A 22902-nucleotide genomic window follows, 5' to 3' on the forward strand; every position below is an offset into this window, starting at 1 on the left:
AAGCCTGTAAAGTTGGAAGAAAGGAAAAGAATACGCCTCCATTCCTTTTTTATTTTTATGAAAAAGAAGCTCAGATATTGTCTTCAACATCATGACCATGACTTGAGAAATTTGGCAATTTGTAGTCCCCTATCCCATATAAAACCTTGTTTTAGACGAGTCCGATCGGCATGAAGGTCTGAAAGAATAAGAATAGGTTGGTTAGTTTGAAAGAAAGGCATGGCTGTAGCAATTGCTGATGCAAACCTTATTTCATACGATGACAAGGCTTGTTTACAACACAATAACGACCGAATTCCCCAAGTTCTACAAAGTTATAATGAAAAGGTTTCTTAGGTGTTTGTGCTCATGAAGATGACTGAAATCTTTTCGGGGGGTGTATTGTATTTAGATTTGTGCATTTCATCATTAGATGTACGACACCAAGTGAGGACTCCTCGAATGATAGATCAAATCATTGCTGTCAGCTTCTACAGAATCTCTCAAGAAACTACTCCTCAACTCGACATTATGGACTTAACCTGGAATTCACGTACACAAACAATCAGATATTTGAATCATCTCCTATTGCAAATCAAAATACAAAAAGTACATGTGGTATGATAAACTCAAGTCTCGATTTTTACAAGAAGTCACATGAACATGATGCACCAAATGCAGAAAAAAAAGAAGAAATTTCCTCTCTCATGGACTTGGTTAGGACTTGGGAGCTTAGGACCTCAATTTAAGGAAAAGACTACAGTGCGTTAATGTACCCATGCGTGATTTACATGGCAAGCAATTAATGGTACACTTGGATAGTAGGCCCTGCAGGTGCAACTGGTTACCTAAAGATCCAGTCATCTGACTGTTAGGAGCATTTGAAAATTGAAACCAATTCGAAACCAAAGTGACCGTTTCATTCCCCCCAAACCAGCTCGACTCTCTCTCTATTCTCTCTCTTCCCCATCTCTCTCTGTTCTCTCTCACAAGTCTGTTATCTCTATTCCCTCATTTATTCCCAAAGAGCCATGGATCCTTCCGAGATTGAAGCATTGATGGACAACACAACAAAGGGTTGCAACAAGGAAGGGACTCGAGCTGATGAAACACGAACTAATGATTTAACGATGTCCCAGACTACAGAAGATTGAAGGTTGATGACGTGAAGGCCATGACGTTCAAGACAGTAAAGGACGCAGAGAAGTTCTATTATGCCTATTCCTTGGAACTTGGCTTTGGATTTAGGAAGGATACCAAGGGAGAGGCTGAAGGTATGATCTGTAGGAGACAATAGCTTTGCAACAAGCAAGGGGCTCGAGCTAAAAAGTGGTTCGCAATGGAGGGAAGGGGTCGTACTCCTCGGAGAATTACAAGGCTAAATTCAAGGTCAATTACAATGAGCTTGTAGGAGCTTATGTGCTGAAAGCCTTTGTTCCAAAGCATTCTCACTAGTTAGCAACTGAAAACCAGACTGCCTTCATTCGTTCGCATCGAAATGTCAGCAAATTAGACTTGGCCCATGCAATACAATGTCTGAAGTGTCAATCAGACCTTGCCATGCATATGAGTACATGGTGGAGCAGGAGGGGGGATATAAGATAGTGAGATTTACCATGAAGGACCTGTACAACAAGCTCGACCAACAACGGCGCACCACTTCTTTTGAGAGTGACTACGAAGGCGCACTTGCCTACATGAACGCTCTGGCAGCACAAGACCCATACTTCTATTGCAGGTTCAATGTAGATGTAGAAAACAGGTTAGCAAACATGTTTTGGGGAGATGGGCATGCAGTTGTTGATTTTATGTGTTACGGGGATGTGCTGATCTTTGATAGTACATACAAAACCAATGTTTACAAAAACCCATTGGTTTTGTTTGTTGGGTCAAACAATCATTAGGGAAGTATTTTATTTGGTACTGCTTTTTTTGTCAATGAAACAGTGGAGACATACACTTGGGTATGTCATTCATTGGTATGAAATCTGTTGAAAATATGAATCTGAGAATGATGTATGTATGATTGAGAGAAAAGCCAACAATTATTGCTAAACACAAAGAAAAACCAATCCCTTACCTTCTCGTACTCGGGTATGTCATTCTCAAATCTCTTTACACCCAAAACCTCCGATACTGTCCTAGCCGTATCTCCACACATGTCTCTATCATTGTAATTTTTCATCTTTCAACAGAAGTAAGTTGTGAAGTAACAACAACTATTGCCTATTGTTTAGGGCATTGAGCTTGCTCGAAGACATGAAAGTAGCAAACTTCATCTTCATAACATTTTTCACTATGAACTCCACATGGTGGTAGATAATGTCCAGTGTTTGCAACTACACAATCAGGAAAAAATAATGACAAGTACAAGGGTACGGGGGTCTGCAACACAAAAAAATTCAACTGCACTGCAGGAACGTTATTTACAATGGCTTTGCACATATCCATCCGTCTTTTGTTACATGAGCTATCTCACACTTCTCCTGTCTAGTTATCAAGATGCAAAACAAGCAGGTACCAATGATTGATGTCATGCATTGACATGAAAATCAGTTGAACACAAAGAAAAACCAATCCCTTACTTTCTCACACTCGGATATGTCATTCTCAAATCTCTTTACACCCAAACCCTTCGATACTGTCTTAGCTGTATCTCCACACATGTCTCTATCATTGTAATTTTTCATCTTTCAACAGAAGTAGGTTGTTAAGTAGCAACAACTATGACCTCTTGTTTAGGGCATTGAGCCTGCTCGAAGACATGAAAGTCAACAAACTTCGTCTTCATAACATTCTTCACTGTGAACTCCACATGGTGGTAGATAATGTCAAGTGCTTTGCAACTGCACAATTAGAAAAATAATAACTATAAGTACAAGGCTTATGTGGTTTCACAAAAAGATTCAACTGCACCTTAAGAACATTATTTACAACAGCTTTGCTCTTATTCATCCGTCTCCTGTTACATTCTAAGCTATCTCACACTTCTCCTATCTAGTTATCAAGATGCACAACAAGCAGGTACCAATGATTGATGTCATATATTGACATGAAAATTTGTTGAAAATATGAATGTGAGAATGATGAACGATGTTATGAAAAACCAACAACTATTGCTAAACAAATAGAAAAACCAATCCCTTACCTTCTCCTACTCGAGTATGTCATTCTCAATCCTCTTTACACCCAAACCCTTTGAAATTGTCCTAGCCGAATGTCCACACATCTCTGTCATTATAATTTTTCATCTATTGACAGGAGTAGGTTGTGAAGTAGCAACAACTATTGCCTCTTGTTTAGGGCATTGAGCCTGCTTGAAGACATGGAAGTCAACAAACTTTTTCTTCACAATACTCTTCACTGTGAACTCCACATAGTGGTAGATAATGTCCAATGTTTGCAACAACACAATCAGGAAAAAATAACTGCAAATACAAGGTTTACAGAGTTTTCAACACAAAAAGATTCAACTGCACCGCAAGAACGTTATTTACATAAGCTTTGCACTTATTCATCCGTCTCCTGTTACATTCTAAGTTATCCCACACTTCTCTTGTCTGGTTATCAAAACGCACAACAAGCAGTTACGTATTTGTATGAAAATCTGTTGAAAATATGAATGTGATAATGATGTAAGATATAGAGAAAAACGAACAATTATTGCTAAACACAAAGAAAAACTAATCCCTTACCTCCTCGCACTCGAGTATGTCATTCTCAAATCTCTTTACATGAAAACCCTTTGAAACTATCTTAGCTGAATCTCCACACATATTTGTCATTGTAATTTTTCATCTGTTGACAGAAGTAGGTTGTGAAGTAGCAACAACTATTGCCTCTTGTTTAGGGCATTGAGCCTGCTCGAAGACATGGAAGTCAGCAAACTTTGTCTTCATAACATTCTTCACTGTGAACTCTACATGGTGGTAGATAATGTCTAGTGTTTTACAACTGCATAATCAGAAAAAAATAACTATAAGTACAAGGTTTATAGGGTTTCACAAAAAAATAACTACACCTCAAGAACGTTATTTACAACGGCTTTGCACTTATTCATCCGTCTCCTGTTACATTCTAAGTTATGCCACACTTCTCCTGTCTGGTTATCAAGATGCACAACAAACAGGCACCAACGATGGATGTCATGCATTGGTATGAAAATCTATTGAAAATGTGAATGTGAGAATGATATATGATCTAAAGAAAAACCAACAACTATTGCTAAACACAAAGAAAAACCAATCTCTTACCTTCTCGCAGATAAGTATGTCATTCTCAAATCTCTTTACACCCAAACCCTTCGAAACTGTCCTAGAAACTGTCCTAGCCGAATCTCCACACATCTCTGTCATTGTAATTTTTTATCTGTTGACTGAAGCAGGTTGTGAAGTAGCAACAACTATTGCCTCTTGTTTGAGGTATTGAGCCTGCTCGAAGACATGGAAGTCAGCAAACTTTTTCTTCACCACACTCTTCACTGTGAACTCCACATGGTGGTAGATAATGTCTAGTGTTTGCAACTGTACAATCAGGAAAAAAATAACGACAAGTACAAGGTTTACGGGGTTTTCAACACAAAAAGATTCAACTGCACTGGAAGAACGTTATTTACAACAGCTTTGCACTTATTCATCCGTCTCCTGTTACATTCTAAGCTATCTCACACTTCTCTTGTCTGGTTATCAAGACGCAAAACAAGTAATTACCAATGATTGATGTCATGTCATGTCATGCATTGGTATGAAAATATGAATATGAGAATGATGTATGATTGAGAGAAAAACCAACAAATATTGCTAAACACAAAGAAAAACCAATCTCTTACCTTCTTGCACTCGGGTATGTCATTCTCAAATCTCTTTACACCCAAACCCTTCAATACTGTCCTAGCCTTATCTCCACACATGTCTCTATCATTGTAATTTTTCATCTTTCAACAGAAGTAGGTTGTGAAGTAGCAACAACTATGGTCTCTTGTTTAGGGCATTGAGTATGCTCGAAGACATGGAAGTCAGCAAACTTCATCTTCATAACGTTCTTCACTCTGAACTCCACATGGTGGTAGATAATGTCCAGTGCTTTGCAACTGCACAATCAGAAAAAAATAACTATAAGTACAAGGCTTATGGGGTTTGACAAAAAGATTCAACTGCACCTCAAGATCATTATTTACAACGGCTTTGCACTTATTCATCCGTCTCCTAGGGGTGGGTTCGGTACGATACCGGACCTTGAAACCCAATACCACCTACCGTACCAAACTAAGTTGGTACACAAAATAGCCTACCATTACCGGCCACAGAAGTCGGTATACCAACTTCTCGGTATATCGAGATCTCGGTTGGTTGGGCCTCGTACCGAGTTTAAGATTGGGCCACATTTCAGCTACGGCCCAACTAAAGCCCAAACCTATCAGCAAATGAAAAACTGCAATCCTCACATCAATTTAAAGGCCCAACCTGCAAATGAACAACCTGCAAATGAAAAATAAGCCAAAAACTCTCATACATCAAGTCATCAACTTCACTACTTGAGTTCATCACTTCAGTTCAGTTCATCCCCTTAATCACTCCATAGTTCATACAAATTTTAAGTCAATAATTTATAGTTCACAGTTCCACACAAATGAATCAAAATATCAAATGATACAATAACTAAGTGCAATAGTTGAAAACAAAGTATTCAAGGACTCAAAGTTCATCTCATCATCACTTCATATTTGCTTGCTGCCTTGCTGAGGGATCTTTGTAGAAGTTTGGGGGGGGGGGGGGGGGGGGCTCAGATTATAATCGCATTAGCTGCAGAAACATCAAACATTATAATCGCATTAGCTACATAAACTCCAAACAGACAAAACATACAAACATCAACCATATATATATATAAACAGTTCAGTGGTTCACAAATCACAACTAAACAACTCAATGAAATCATTGCTGAAACAATTCACAAAGCTAAACATATAATAGTAAAAGTGTAAACATTTTCATAAATCACTAATTCACAAAACACAAAGCTAAACATATAACAGTAAAAGTGTAAACATATAACAATTCACAAATCACTAATTCTTACAAACAAAAGTGCACAGAGCATATAACATATATATACACACACACACACACACACACACACACACTAACATACATAACATTTTCATCATCTAACTTGGCAAACAAACTGACCTCTTGCTCCAAACCGACCAACTGCTGTGCTCCTATGTTGCTCCAGGTTTAATGAGGCATTGATTTGTTGATTCCTTGAATTGTTGAGATTAGGAACAACACCTGAAAATTTATAATAAGAGATGATTTAAACCGATAACAAATTGAAACAAAAATTGGAACAATAACAGATGACTTAAACCATAAAAAGCTTTACTGTAAACTGCTGCTTCTGAAGCAAGCTTTTGATAATGCCGAAACCCAGAAAACCAATAAACTATTTTTCCCCTCTTTCAAAAGCAATACTCTCCATTTGATTTCTCAATTAATCTACAAATGCTTCATATAATGAAATGCATAGCTTAAGAGTTAAGAGTTACTGGGATTTCATAAACTCCATCCAAATTCATCTTCATACAGGAACAATTCTAAGTTTCTAACTATATCCAAATCGAAGATATATGCTATCATTACATTCATGGAGGCTTGGAGCAACTCAGAAACACAAAAAGCATAAAACTTTAATTAATTCTGATAAAAACACCAGGGTCTAGAATATTTCAACATTACAAAAAACAACAAAACCAAGATTCTGGATTAGAAACTCCAAATACAGCATGTTAGACCAAACAAGAAAAGCAATAAAAGGAAAACGGAAAACCTACTAGATTCTGGGTCAGCACGGTTTGCAGTCTGCACCTACCAGATTCAAACTTTGCCTTCTTCTCCCTCAAAGATCAAACTTAGTCCTCGATCCTCCGATTCCTCCAAGCACAAAAGGAAAACCATGAAAACCCAGAATAAATTGGTAAATCTCAACAATCCAAAGCTTCTAATCACTAAAATTGAAAACAATCGAAGGTCGTACTCACCAGCAGCAATGGTTCGAAAGATTCGATTGATCTTTAAAGAGATTGAGACTTTGACAGGCTCAGAGCCTTGCTCGGGTTTGAGAGAGAGAGAGACAGAGAGAGAGAGACTGAGGGAGTGACCTAGTGACCGAGAGAGGGACTTGGTTCGAAAGATTCAATTGATCTTCAAGGAGATTGAGACTTTGAGAGGCTCAGAACCTCAGAGCCTTGCTCGGGTTCGAGAGAAAGAGAGAGAGAGGATGAGGGAGTGACCGAGAGAGGGACTGAGGGATTAGGGTTTGGAAACTTTTAATCTAACGGTTATGAATTAAAACTGAAGAAAATCAACGGCTATGATTGATAATATAAGAAATATTTAAAATAAATAAATATTATATTAAATACTTGGTACGGTACGGTATACCGTATTTCTGTGAGAATCAATACTAGTACCGTACCAGATACCAGAGCTCGGTTCAGTTATACCGTACCAAAACTTCTGTTACCGAAGCTGTCGGTTACCGAAAATCTTGGTTCGGGACGAATTCGGTTGGCTGGTTTGGCTCGGGAGAATTTGCCAGCCCTACCGTCTCCTATCGAAGCTATCCCACACTTCTGCTATCTAGTTATCAAAACGCATAACAAACATGTACCAATGATTGATGTCATGCATTGGTATGAAAATCTGTTGAAAATATGAATGAGAAGGTGATGTACGATCGAGAGAAAAACCAACAATTATAGCTAAACACAAAGAAAAACCAATCACTTACCTTCTAGCACTGTGTATGTCATTCTTAAATCTCTTTACACCCGAACCCTTCGAAACTGCCATAACCAAATCTCCACACGTCTCTGGCATTGTAATTTTTCATTTTTTGACAAAAGTAGTGAAGTAACAACAACTATCGCCTGGCAAGCCTTCGAGAAATAGATAGTCACTAAATAAATTGATTATACCATCTTCAATCCATCTGTTAGGTTTAAGTGACCAAACTACTTTTCAGCTAGTGAAGAAATTTTCACTATCCATAATGGTCTCATTCTCTTTAGCTGACACATCATAAACAAACCTGAACACTACTTTGTCAGCCTCCTCTCGATCTCCCTTGACTTTGAAGTTACTAATCTTCTCTATGTTACTCTTGGTCGTGGGGTTGGCATCAACTTTCTTCATTCTTTTTAGTGGGCTGACTACAGATGTTGAGTTAGATAGGCAAATCAAGGAGGTCTTCTTTTTTTGTCACCACTCTTCCCCATATACCAATAACACCTACGTGAGATAGAAAGTAGTTGCGTGTCAATAAACAGAATGGGAAAATAGTTGCATTCAGTAACAGTGAACAGAGAAAGGATACATTGAAAAGTAACTCCATTAAAAGCCACTCATCTCTTATTACAAGGTGCGACGTGCACTACACAAACGGAAACACCACAATAACTATAAAGAAATGCAGTGAATGCATTCCTTTATTGATCAACTAACAAGAAACACAACACTCCGTTTCATTCTCCATTCACTACTGCCCACAACTTCATAACTTTATACCTCATGCATATTGCTCTCAATGCAGTGAATGCATTCCTTTATTGATCAACCACAAAGAAACACAGCAACTATAAAGAAATGCATTCAATGCATTCCTTTATTATTGATCAACTAACAAGAAACACAACACTCCGTTTCATTCTCCATTCACTACTGCCCACAACTTCATAACTTTATACCTCATATTGCTCTCTCGCTTTCTTTTTTGAAGCTTTATTGAGGCACACTTTCTCTGCTAAGCCATCAATTTGAGGGTTCTGATTGGCATTCACATTTTCTGACGTCAAAGTGTTTAGCCTACTCAAGACTTTGTCCATCTTTCCTATCATATCATCTCTCAAATTGCACATATTATTTTCCATCCCATTCACTTTGGCAGCCAATTGAGGCATTTCTTTCTTAATCACCACATATGCTTTGGCCTGATCTCCAGTACCAACACAATCGCCAACCTTTGCCACAAGAATTGTTTCATCTAGCAAACCACCTTGCTTGTTCACCCATTTGAGCAGTTTGCTCGTTGGTCCCCCTAAGCTTCAATTGGGTAGAAGGACTTGTCCACAATGATCTTCCCATGTGAAACACAATCAAAATAGAATAGTTGCAGAAACATGACACAACTGCTATAATAGGACTGAGAGTACCTCAATCAAATATTTGAATGAGTAATCGGCCTAGTTTAAAGTTTTAATAGGGCAAGTTTCCTTCAAGGCCAGCAGCCACTTCTCTGGTACTGTCAGTGAGGCAGATGGGCTAAGGATGGTGCTCATTGTTAACAACACAAACAGGCGCTTGACTTGTCGCCAACTTCTTCTGTATCTTTCAGGTAGGTATGCACGTCCCTTAAACTGATCTTCTTATCCTTTCCACACAATGAGTCTATTATCGCCATCAACTCAGGGTGATCATTAGTGGAACATTTAAAGGTGACCTCCGACCCAGCATTCTTCAACCCCATCACATTTTCAAAGTTACTTGCATCCATTTCAATCTCCTTTTCGTGCATGGTTATAGTGCATGGTTCATGGTCTACAGAGTCCACAAGGACACGCAACATAGAGTGGTGCATTTTCCTTCCTGACATCTTTCAACAACACATCAAATCCAATTGCTGAATAGGCTGCCTTTTTCTCATCTCTAAAATCTGTAACCAAAGACCTGAAGCGGTCTGGAGAGCAATGGGTATCAATCCTAACTAACTCAAGCAACTCTTCCTCAGAAACTGATGACTGACCACATTGATCAGTCACTACGTACTTCTCCTTCTCTTCAGCTGGAAGCTCTTTCCATTTTTGAGATATATCAACTCGAAACTAAAACATAAGCAATTGGCTCAATTAGTAGGAATCACAGTTGGTATTTCATGTAATTGCAAAACAAGCATGTAATTTCAATCAATACTCACATCATGGTTTAGCTTTGGGGGATTGATTTGTTTTTGTTGAATATTCCTGCTCTCAATCTAACAATTTCACATAACTTTAGTCATTTGACATAATTACTAATTTGATGGAAATTTGAATACTTACAGGTAGTTCAAAAAGCTCATGGAATGACCGGAGGCTTTATTCTTCATGATGAGTTTCTTTTGATCCTTCACCTCTTTGGCTTCCGTAGATGAGGTAGACAACTCTAAATCCTCTGATGCTGGTGCCTTCTCTTTTCGCGACCGCGTCTCATTGGAAGGAGGTTTCTGTTTCGGTGCGTCAATCACTGCTTCAGTGCCGTCAACAAAAGCTTTCTTTACGAAATCCAAAATTGGAGAATTTTGGTTTGAGACCTTAGAGACCGTCGCTAAAGCTGACACTTTAGAGGCGGCGATTCGGGCACTCTTTAAGGGGCCTCCGTCAGAGATTGTTGTGGAGCTGCTCGGTTTAGAGGTTGTGATTCGACTCTTTTGGGCACCTCCATCAGAGTTACTGGAGCTGCTCAGTTTCGCCATTTTAGGTGCCTTCTTTGTGTAGCCCTTCGGCGGCATGTTTGGTCTGAGTGATTTCAGAGATAGCGAAAAAGAGAGAAGAACCAGAGAAGAATGAGGGTTATGGATTAGAGGGATTTCAGAGAGGGGATGAGGGATTTCTTTAGGGATTTCAGAATGGAGAAAAAGAGAGAGGAATCAGGTAAGAGGGATTTCAGATTTAGGGTTTACGAAGAGGATGTGAAGGGAGTTTGGAGAGAGGAACCAGAGATGCAAAATGATGGAGTTGGGAGAAGGAAGAAGACGGAGAAGACGATGAAGATGATTGAGTGAGTGAGTGGCTCAGTAGTCGAGGCACTTGATTTCAAATTTTCAACCTAACTCACAATCGGTGCAACTGCTTGGTACCGGTCGCCCAAGGGCATCTTTTTTAATGTACCGGTGCCTTAATGCACCCAAGGGGATGATATGTTTTAAATACACACCCCTAATTACTTAATACACACTCCTTACTCAATACACTTACCATTTAATTTCTCATTCTAATATTTTACTAAATACACAACTCAAATTATCCAAAATATCCTTAAACTAAAAAACCATGAAATACACTATTATTTAACTACATTAAGGCTACTATTTAATTTGATTAGTATATATAATTGACCATATTAATTACTTGTGTTAGTTATTGAGAAATCCATAAGGATTCATTATTGTTCCTTCAAATAGATGCTTTAGAAATATGTTTTGTATTATTTGAGTACGTTCTCATCCACCAAATACCCTATTAATCAAATATAAAATTTTGAGTCAAACATTCAACCAAAATTGTATAAGTTGTTTCCCCATAATGGCGGAACTATGAAGTTGTCATTGGATGCTCGAACAAATTAACAATTACAAAGTTTTATACCTGTGATGTTTTATATTAGATAATAAATTGACTAATCATAACTTTTAGAAAGAAAAAAAAAAGAACTAAACAGTGGTAGTAAAGCGATATGTTTTAAAAACATTTAGTGCCATTGATTTCAAAATTCTAAATTATATGTTCTCTCACCCCATTTAATTACAATTTATTTAAGGAAAATTTAAATTAGATGGTTTCATTCTTGTTTTAAATGAGGATGCCATGTATAGAAATTCATTGTGTTTTATAATTATAGAATAATATATGGAAGATATGATTATTATTATTTTTCTTCTAATACATAGATGTCTATTTTGGTCATTAATCTACCTATAAAATTTGATTTGAAATATAAAATAATAGGGATGTGTATTAAGTAATTTGGAGTGTGTATTTAAAATTTCTCCAAGGGGATCCCCAATTTAATATATGAAATGGAAGTTTCTTTTGTTTTTTTAGCATCTTCCAGCTATCGTTATGTATAACCTTTTGCCTTAGTTGCCATTAGAGGCAAATGCAGTTTGCCTATCATACCACCACAACTATATAGCCAAAAAAAAAAAAGGTCCTTGACCCAAAGTACCAAAATGTGTAAAAATTATCATTGGGGGGCAATAGATGTCTATTGGGGGCAACAAACCTTTTCGGTGAGATTTTTATAAAAGTTCGGTGGGCGGCGGCTGGTGACTGGAATCGCCGGATTTTGGTGAAAGTTGCTGGATTCTGGTGAAAGTTGCTGGATTCAGGAGGTCGGTGACCGGAATCCGGCGACCGGTGACGGGGCTCCGGCGAAGTCCCCTATGGTTTATCTCTCTTCCATTTAATCTCTCTCTCTCTCTCTCTCTCTCTAAGTAACAAAGGTGAGGGTAAAATGGTATTAAAAAAAATATCTTAATGGGGTATTAGGGAAGACCTCCTTAGAGTGTTTTGGGTAAGTGAGAATTAAAAAAACTTAATGAGGTAAGTGGGAAAAAAATGTCTAGAAATAGGGTAAATGGACAAAAACCAAAAAAAAAAAAATAGAAGAAAAAGAAAAAGAAGAAGCTCAAGGTACATATGAACAGTGCAGATAATACCAGGATAATTCTAATCATCCTGAAAAATGAACTCATAACATCCAAGGATTTGTTTTCGGTTGTTTATAATCCCTGCATTTTCCATGAACTTCCTTTAGTTTCTTGGTGATCGTTATTTTATAGGCCGCTGAGTCCTATTTAGGAATTTTCAGTGATGCACAACTTAATCTCATTTTTGAGTTGACCACAAGCATTTTCAACCCTGCAACCTACCGGTGTGCATATGATCATATCCATACGACCATACATGACAGTCAAATACAAGTTCATGATATACCAACTATTGAAAAGAAGTACTGAAGTCATGTTCACTAAAATATTTCAATTGAAGGTGTTATATCTTCAATTAGATCACCCAGATATTAATTCTAATTGATAAGAAAACTTTTTCTTTTTTCTTTTTGAATAAATAAGAAAAAAAATAAGAAAAATAATATCAGAAACATATATGGTTACAACAAGAAAATACAAAAAAGACACTTGGTGACCAGTATGTCCAACCTATCTCTTTTCCATTTAGTGGTCAGAGTGAGGGTACATAAGTAGATGATGAAAGTATAATATTTATGAACATCGAGCTGATTCTTTGAGTTAAACACGAGTGAAAAACCTTATAAAAGAAAAATAGTGAAAAACAGTCTAGTCCTTCAAAGCGGATGATGAAAGTAATATTTATGAACATCAAGCTGAAATCTTTTCGTTTCATCATTGGATGTTCGACAATCTTTATTTAAGGTATATTCATTTTGTATGGTCAACCTTTGTGCTATAAAAGTTGGGTCAGTTGGATCACCGCTCTATACTGAAAACCCTACCATGTTGAGTGTAGAAATATTTCCAGCAAACTTCTTGTATGATTCCAATCAAGGTTAAGCATAGAGAGATCTACATACATTTGATGTCCATAAAATAATATTGCAAGTCTTGTAAGATAATATTGCAAATCTTGTAATATTTCTAATAAACATAGAATTCCCTGTCTGGAGCAGCAAAAAAACCAAATTAAAAAGACTCTTCATTAACATACATAAATAGGACAAAAAAGTAAATATATCAAAAATGAATATTTTACAATTCCCTAACCCAAAGGGAAAAACCAAAATTCCACAGGAACCAAACGTCTTTCTAGCAGTATGTGATTGACAAGGGAAGCTTATGTTCTTCAGCGACATTATCTGTCAAAGTTAGAGAGAACTTGCAATCAACCATCCATCTATAAATCAGCAAAAAAGTTGTGTGAACCCATAACATGATCTTTGCTTGCATTTTTTCTCTTTGTTCCTGCAAAGATTGTCACACCAATCAAACACAATTATACAGCAATATGATATGATGTAGATTTCTAGCAACATAATCAAATAATTAGATCTATGTTGCAGAAGGCATAAACAACAATATCCTCAGACTGCTGGCATTTCCACAGGGCAATCAAGTTCTAAATTATTTTAACTAGCGAATTAATTTGTTGCAAATCAGAGATGGAAATGGAGCAGATACAAAAAAGTCTGAGTATGAGCAATGAAAGAAAGCTGTTCCTCAAATTTTGGAGGATCCATTCATAAACTTGTCAAAATATACTGATAAATATTCTAACCACCAAAGTGAGGCCCAAATGATGCAGAAGATATCAATCATCTGCAACTATAATAGTTACAGTGAAGAGCTTAAATGAAAGGGTAGGGATAATTTTGCCTAAAACTTATTATTGCAGCGCAGATCAAGGGGCGTCTATGGAATACACAACACGATTATTTATTTATATATAGTGCTGCATACCTTTTCTAGACTTTGGAGTATTAATATCTGTATCCATCTCATCACTATCATTCTCCCCCACAGTTGCTTGAGTCCTTGAAGTGTTTCCAGAGCCTTGCAATATATCATCCATATCCCAGAGCTGCAAGAAACAGTAATCAGGAGAGTGCATAAAACTGCTGGATACCTCCTAAAGATATGATATTTAGTCAATACTAGAAAGTGAGAGACAACAGAAGTTGTATCACAAAACCATAAAGGTGACTTGTTGACGAAAACATTTTTCACAGAAGACAACAATATATGGTGCAAGAACCAAATTTACTTTACTTTTTCCACTGATCAGGTGTCAGAATGAAACCAAAGCTAATAGGCATATACCAAGAAATCCTTCTTCCTGTCAAAACTCCAAAACTTTTTTGATCCATTATATATGAGAGAGAGGGAGATAGAGACCTTTAACATCTGATCATGTGCTATGCTGCCCAGAAACTTTTTATCATGAGAAAAAGCTGCAGAAGAAACGAATCAGTATGTTAAAACCGTAATCCAGTTAAGGAGAAGGCCAGAACACCAAATCAAACAATTGAATCCATATTAAAGAGAGGTCACGTTTAAGGTGACTCCAATTAGCGCATATTCACCTCACATCATCAATAGAACAAACATGTTGTACAAATCACAAGCTTGTTATTAATAAGTCTGACTCCATTAAATGCTATTTATAAACAATCAACCGTCGGAGAAAATCTTGACCTTAAAAATCATATTCACCTCACATCATGAATAGAACATACGTGTTAAGAAGTACAAATCACAAGCTTGTTATTAATGGGTCCGACTCCATTAAATGCTATTTAGAAACAATCAACCGTCGGAGAAAATCTTGACCTTAAAAATCATAAGATATATGAATGCCTACATTGATTCCTCAAGCCTTTGAAAAAGGAATACATACCAAGACGCTCTACCGGATATTCTGAGTGCTCTGCAATTGGTTGGATGACTCTGTTTGGTAATATGCCTACTAGGCTAAAGAAATTCATAAAATTAATTTTTCACATCCAGAAAAGCAAAATATGAAAGTATGATGAAGTCATTCTGCATGAAGTCTCACCTGATAAGTCCGGTCTCAGATCCAGCAATAAGTCTATCTTCATCAAGCTAGCCAAAAAATTTAAAATGCTTAATAAACAAACTCTGACTTGAATGCCATTAGATGATATAAAAGAAATATGACCAACTCACCTTAAACAAAGCATCAACAGAAATTGGAGAGAGATCAATACAACGATCACTGGAATTCAAATAATTAACAACGGAAAATCAGTTGGGGGAAAGAGAGGTATACAAAATTGAAAGTTTACCTATCATGACTAAAGACCGTACGTATCTAATGACTTTTAATCATCCATTTTGAATTGCTATACATGGTCAAAATAACATACCTGCAATCCTTGAAACAACCCCATGAATACAACAATATATTCCCAGTCTGAGAGCTGCAAATAACTTTCTGACCATTCTGATAGGGATTACAGAGAGAAGGAAAATGCCAAGAGGGAGGAAATTTGTGAGTACTGGATCATAATATTACTAGAAGGATCACTTAAGACATAGCAGAAAGAAATTACCTTCATGATAACAACAGACAGTAGCTCATCTTCTGAAAACTCAGATTCATCTAGGACCTAGCATAACCACAGAACCAACTAATTAAACTGAAAACTTTCAGTACTGGCCTTACCTTATTTCTTTGAAGATTGCAAACAGACAGAGTTACATCCCCACTTAACAGTGCATTAGAAATAGATAAAATAAATAAATAGGTTCAGGAGTAAACATTAAAATTGAATAGCAGGAACAAATAAAGAAAACAACAACATGGAGGATTACCTAGTTCCCAGGACTTTCATGGAATCAGCTGAAAAAGTCATATCGGAGATGTAGTCCTGATGAGCATTAAAGGAATTGCAGCAAGATCGTTGTCTGGTATCCCAGAGCTGAAGAATGAACAAAGGCAAAGGCGCAAAGGAATTAAAATTACAGAAAAAAAAATACAAAACATAACAAAGGCAAGGGAACCACAAGTCATAGAAAATAACCTTAATACAGCCTCCATCATCTCCAGAGGCAATGGTAGATGCGGTCAAGTTTATAAGTCTATTGATTGCATCGCTGCATCAGATGAAGATATGATTGTTCAGAATATGACCAAAATGAGCACTCTTGAATACCGATTAAGAAGAGAGAAGAGAGAGACTCATGAGCATTTTCAAGGCAAGCGATAGCAGAACCAGTTTCCACATATTGCAAGATTGTGTGGTCTAGAGACCCTGTCAAAATGGCTACATAATCCATCAATAGCTGCTTATTAGCCCAAATAGTTATACCACAATATGTGAATATACAAGAAATTACCACTGCCACCGTTGACGAACAGAGCAGCTCTGCAAGATTCGCTATGTGCATGAACTTCCAACACCCTATAACCATAAAGTCATAATCATCATTTTATATTAAGAATCTAAAATAAATAAATGTGAAGGGAGCCGAATTTTTTTTGTTTGGACCTTTCAGGTAGTGAACCACCAGATGAATATCGATACAAGTGAAGGTGGCCATCGGTGAGACCTGTAGTCACTAATTGCTGCGATGGATGAAAATCGAGGTCAAACGCCAATTTCCCCAAGTTTATTTCCATTTCCTCAGTTAGACACTTGTGTCGGTAGGCCTGTAGGGAGAGCCCATCTGAGTTGACATCATGCAGGAAAAACAAAAAGGAGAGCGAGCGAGTTGCAGCAAGTGAATGCCCTGCCCTTGGGGTTCTGGTAATGCAGAGACTATTGGGTCTGATCTTTCGTAACACAACACAGTTGCATGCAGAGTGAAGAAGAACTGAAGAAGATGAGTTTTTGAGTTTGAGTTTGTATTTGTGGAGAAACTCGAGTGGCGATGATGTTTGAATTCTACTGAGCAGTTGGGCAGTGTAGAGGTAGAGGCCATAATGTTTTGTGTTTTTATATTAAACCCACCCTTATTGATTCTTTTTATATATATATATTTTTTTTGAAATAAACTTCCGAAAATTTTATTGATCAATTACGATGATTACAATCGTACATGATGACATCCAAGATTAAATCTGGAGCATGAACAAACCACTCAAAGTTACCTTCATTTTCAAAGGCATGACTAGCTAGCCTACGAGCAACACAATTTGCAGAACGAGAAGCATGAACAAAAGAGATGGTCCGAAAACCTCTTGTACCAGCCTTGATATCCTCAATAATAGCACTATAAACAGACATATCAGGCGCCTCTGATGTTATAGCTTGAATAGCAACTAAGCAATCACTCTCAATAATCACTTCCTCAATCATCATAGCTTGACATAGATCCATACCAGCTCGTATAGCTAACAACTCAACTTGTAAAGCTGTGTTAACATAACTAACCTTACGCGCTAGAGCAGCAACAAAGTCACCGTGATCATTCCGGATAACACCACCAACTGCACCATACCCTACTTATGGTAAAAACGCACCATCAATATTCAACTTGAGACCGCCTTCCCTTGGTGCTTTCCAAAACTGATGAACGCGGGCTTTCTTCTGCTTAGCATTGGGATACCGATTTATCAAGAAACTTTCATACCAGGTCCCAGTACTCAAAGAAATAGCCATTGCACTTTGAGATTTATCTGACCATAGCTTGTCATTTCGATTCTTCCACAACGCCCAAATAGTCATAAGAAGCTTGGCAAAAATATTAGCAGACATTTGAATAGCTTGTTCTAAAATCCACTCTTTGAAAGAAAAATTATGCGACATGTAAAGCAGCAAATTAAAAGGAGCAGCACTCAATATTTCCTTGGCCACCGGACAAGCACAAAAAACATGCCTGCTATCTTCATAAGGGTGACTACACAGCAAACAACCCAACTCCCCTGTGTATCCTTTAGTACTTGATCTATCCCTTGTAGGCAACAGATTATTACACGCCCTCCAGAGGCAAATTTGAACCTTCTCTGGAACTTTAGCAGTCCATAAAGCCTTCCAAAGAAGTGCAAACGGATCACCCACAGATGTTGAAGCCCTCAGATTAGCTAACACCATATCTCGAGCCACCCAATAAGCACTCTTGACAGAATAAAAACCCTTTTTTCCCAATTTCCATGTTACTCTATCGCTTCTACCATTTCGACTCAAAGGAATACACATGATTTTTTCCACAATAGTAGGAGGAAACAGAGTATGAAGTACCTGTATGGACCACCTCCTGGAATCTCCATCTATCAAATCTGCCACCATATCGAACTCACAATGTACCGGTCTGGTCAAAGTTCCAAAAGGCACATCCGGTATCCAATTCTCCTTCCATATATCAATCTGCTGCGCTGTACCAATTTGCCACTGAGTCCCAGCCTTTAAAACCGGTCTACTTGTTAGAATGGACCGCCAAGAAAAAGATGGAGACTCCCCCATATCTGCCTCCCAAAAAGAACAATTAGGGTAATATCTCGCTTTAAACAATCTAGCAATCAAAGAAGCCGGATTCGAAATCAATCCCCACCCCTGTTTCGCAAGCATAGCCAAATTGTAAGCATACAAGTTTTTAAAACCCATTCCACCCTCTGCTTTAGTAAGGCACATTCTATCCCAGGAACGCCAATGAATCTTCTTTTTATCATCTGTATCACCCCAAAAAAATTGAGCACATAATTGTTGCAAATCATCACATAATCCTTTTGGTAATAAATAGCAATTCATTGTGTACAAAGGCATCGTTTGTGCTACCACCTTTATCATAATCTCTTTTCCTGCTGAACTCAATATTTTTGTTTTCCAACTAGTCAGCTTCTTTGTAATACTCTCTCTGATATACTCAAAGATCTCCGTTTTGGACTTCCCCACATGCAATGGCAAACCCAAATATCTATCATGCTCTTGTACACACTTCACTTCCAGAATAGCAGCTAACTGAGCTTGTAGACTTGGAGCCACATTTTTACTAAATACCACACTACTTTTCTGTAAATTTATCCTCTGCCCTGACGCTCTCTCATATACATCAAGCAAAGCTCTATATTTTCTGCACTCTGCCTCCACGGCTGACCTAAAAATTAAGCTATCATCCGCAAAGAATAAATGATGTAAAATCGGAGCATCTGGACACATACGCAACCCCTCCAAGCTATGCTCAGCCACTGCATTTGTGATCATTGACGATAACCCCTCTGCACACAAAATAAATAGATAAGGGGATAAAGGATCCCCTTGTCTAATCCCTCTCGTAGGTGTAATATAGCCAGAAGGTTCCCCAATTATGAGAACAGAGTATCGAACGGTAGTCAAACAACTCATCACCATTCGAATCCAACTTGACTCAAACCCCATCTTTGCCAACACAGCTTCCAGAAAATTCCATTCCAACCTGTCATATGCCTTACTAATATCCAACTTTAGTCAGAAAAAACCCTCTGCTTGTTTACGCAATTTATGCATAAAATGAGCTGCTTCAGTAGCCACCAAAGTATTATCTGAAATCAACCTTTTTATATTTAGTCACTCATCTTCTGAAAATAAACTAGTTTACCATTGCAAGTGATGGATGGGACAATGTATGATCCTTCCGTACTAATAAAACCAAACCTGATTAAAGCTTGTTAATTCAAAACAAAACAAGCACAAAGCTGATTTTGAGGGACTCTCCTCCTTGTGTCAATGATCTATTCAAAGAGTGTGTGTTTAGATCTATCTATATATGACACGGAAAACTATCCAGCTATTATCACAAATCTGCACAAAAAATTTCAGACAGGGACGATATGTACAGTTTTTCTAGCACCTACCAAGGCTCCAAATGTTGCCCATCTCTGCCTTCAACATCAGAATAAGCATCTGCAGTCCAAAACTCACCATTCTGCCTGTAATTTAGTGTCTCACTTTTATCATCACCAATGTCATCCAAATACAGATCCTCAGACTCAAACAAATCCAGGAAGCCATCATCATAATAATCATCATCATCATCATCACTATTATCACCATTACAGTCATCAATCCTAGTGTTATTAAGGCGAGCTTTCCTCCTCTCTTTTCTCAACCTCTTGCTTTCCCTGACCAACTCCATCAACTTTTCCTTTATCACCAAAGTTTCTTTCTTCTTGTCTAAAAGTGAACCATTCTCATCATAGCCCTCCACCAGGAATACAGAATCCCTCTGCCCTTTCAAGCTCACATAGAATAACTCAGGGTGCCTCACAATCATCCCTCTCAACTTGTTGGGCAGACCAAACTCTTTTCTAAAATGTGTCAAGTGGTCTATTAATGTTCTCTTTTCAACCATCATCCCTAGCATTTCTCTCACCACCAAACAAGCTCTTTTCTCTGCCTCAATTGACTCTTTTGGAAATTCCGAGGCAGGGGTATTGTAAGGGCACACATCTGGAATTTCTCTAAATCTCATCAAAAATTCTTGGTGTCTCCTCTTCAGATTCAGACCCTTCCGAAGATTCAAATGCTTGAACTTCAAAGGCCTGTCTACTATCAGCCCACGCGATTGAACTTGTGGAGGCGGTAAAGGTTTTGCCAGGTCTTGGTCCCAGGATACAAGCTCAAGTGCACGGCCGTAGGAGGTATCAATAGTCTTGAATTTTTCTGGATGGTCATTGCAGAGACGAGACCGAAAATTAGGGTGAAGACCAAGATCTGGACCAAGGTGAACCAACTTTGACAGAACTAGCCGGTGATGAGAAGAAAGCATAAGAAGTTTCTGGAGTTTGGTAGCCAAGGAGTCAGAGTTGGCTGATTTTAGAGTTGATTCCTGAGCAGCAAGCGCTGCTGCAGCTGGGGTTAGACGGACACAGGGTTGTGATAATGACTTGGATGCATTGAATGGCATGGGTGCTGTTGGAATTGAGAAGACTTCAAAAATGGTAGGGTAACGATGGATCATTGAAAGGATGGACCGGGGCTTTGACAAGGAAAGGTAGGATCGACATTTATTAAGAATCTGAAGTGGAATATAGCATCTTGGTTTGGAAAGGAGCAGTGTTTGTAACTTCAGGACAAACCGTATCTTGTTCTGTTTCACAACATGCCTGTCTAGTGAAGGACTACGCACGGTTTTGACAGATGAGCAAGAAACAGGAAAAGAGATATTTCTGGTTTTACTGTTGTTCTTATGATTTCTGCTGACTTCAAATAAGCGAGGATTCCAAGGAAAGAAGTCAGAACTGACAGAAGTAATGGGTAAAAAGTTTTGCGATGAGAAAGGCAAGGACAACGCCCCCATTTGGTGCAATCACAAGCTTTCTTCCTGCACTAATCTATGTCTGTGCGAGACTCTGCTGGATGTAACAATATCATCATCATCATCATCATCATTCTCACATTATCAATGATAGTAACATAGAGCACTTCCCCATAATGGCTTCACTCATGACTGGGATGAAGCAAACCTGTCATCATTTAAACTGAGAGCGCCATAGCAAAACCAACCAAACATCCTCCGACCACTGAAGCTTTATTCTGCGGAAACCCTAGTGTTACACAGCTATTTGTATAAAAACAAGCCAAGGAACTGGAAGAAACCACCCATAATAATGCAAAATCAGCTCAAGGAGCCAGCTTTGAGGGTTAAATACAGTTGGAGCTCAAATTATGAACCATAAAGCCTGAAAATTTTGACTTTTCAGTGTACCTTTGTTTTTGTAATATGGGCAATCTTTACTTTGTTTCTAGAATTGGAACAAAAAATCAATAAAATCTAGCTTTCATTCAAATTGCCCAAGTCCCAGCAGAAAAAGGAAGAGCAATTTTTGCTATCTTTGAATTCATTATGACCCAAAAAAGCGAAAAATTGTTAAGCATTCCATTTCAGACCAAGCAAATCAAACTCTGGATCGACTTCTACTTTCTCAGTAGGGAAACAGACCAAAACCCCAATTTCACCAGACAAAGATAAGAGTTGCAATGTAAAAGAAAAGGTAAGTAATACCTGAGGGCCGCGTGAGAGCTGGAACTGGATAAGTTATTAGGGTTTGTGAGAAGATCGATGAGTCAGGGGACTGGGATTGGGATCGGAAGATGGATGATGAGAATGAGAAAATGGATGATGATGATGATAAGGTCGTGCTCCCCTTGTCTGCGCTTCTATTTTTTTTTTCTTCTTTTCCATTTAAATATTATCACAGTAATTAATTCTGGTTTTTATAATTACTTTCTGAAAAAAAAATAATAATAATAATAAAACATACAAGCTGCTCACAATTTTCACAAACCAACATTCATTATCAATTACTCAAACAAATTCAAGATCAAGGCAGCACCATAATTGAACTACAAGGTTCATTACAAAAAAAACCCCAAACCCCCTAGTACGCGCCTCTGCGACCTACTCCCTTCTTCAGGGCTGCTTCGCTCGTCTGACTGCGCCGCCATGCTGGGCGGGCCTCGGGCCTTGCCAGCGTGCGTTGTGCGTGGTCGGACGGGACTAGTTTGATGGATGCTTCTGGTTGAGCGGCGAGGCTGCCAGCGTGAAGGATAACTGAATTGAGTTGGTGACCAGATCGATCTGATTTGGCTACGGACTGGTGTTGGGATTGGAAGCGTTTGACTGCTACTAGGCCTGGCATTCAAACCCGTAACCCGCAAACCCGCACTATACCCGCACGCTAAAAACCCGCAC

At 38.1% G+C, this 22902-nt stretch overlaps 2 protein-coding genes across 2 annotated transcripts; both read right to left on the reverse strand.

Moving 5' to 3' along the window:
* Positions 1-13380: 13380 nt before the first annotated feature.
* On the reverse strand, positions 13381-17059 carry LOC112196491 (WD repeat-containing protein 55). Its single transcript, XM_024336851.2, has 14 exons — positions 16782-17059; positions 16630-16694; positions 16472-16556; positions 16314-16386; positions 16105-16211; positions 15956-15998; positions 15843-15899; positions 15657-15733; positions 15457-15505; positions 15326-15372; positions 15167-15240; positions 14665-14720; positions 14230-14350; positions 13381-13734 (listed from the first exon to the last, which is right to left on the reverse strand). Exons 1-14 carry the CDS (start codon positions 16910-16912, stop codon positions 13667-13669), a joined length of 1053 nt encoding a protein of 350 aa, XP_024192619.1. The 5' UTR covers positions 16913-17059; the 3' UTR covers positions 13381-13666.
* Positions 17060-19848: 2789 nt separating this feature from the next.
* Positions 19849-22373, reverse strand: LOC112196490 (protein WHAT'S THIS FACTOR 1 homolog, chloroplastic). Its single transcript, XM_024336850.2, has 2 exons — positions 22213-22373; positions 19849-21743 (listed from the first exon to the last, which is right to left on the reverse strand). Exon 2 carries the CDS (start codon positions 21505-21507, stop codon positions 20059-20061), a length of 1449 nt encoding a protein of 482 aa, XP_024192618.1. The 5' UTR covers positions 21508-21743; positions 22213-22373; the 3' UTR covers positions 19849-20058.
* Between the last annotated feature and the right edge of the window lie 529 nt (positions 22374-22902).

The sequence above is a fragment of the Rosa chinensis genome, chromosome 4 (genome assembly GCF_002994745.2).
Source record: "Rosa chinensis cultivar Old Blush chromosome 4, RchiOBHm-V2, whole genome shotgun sequence".
NCBI lineage: Eukaryota > Viridiplantae > Streptophyta > Magnoliopsida > Rosales > Rosaceae > Rosa > Rosa chinensis.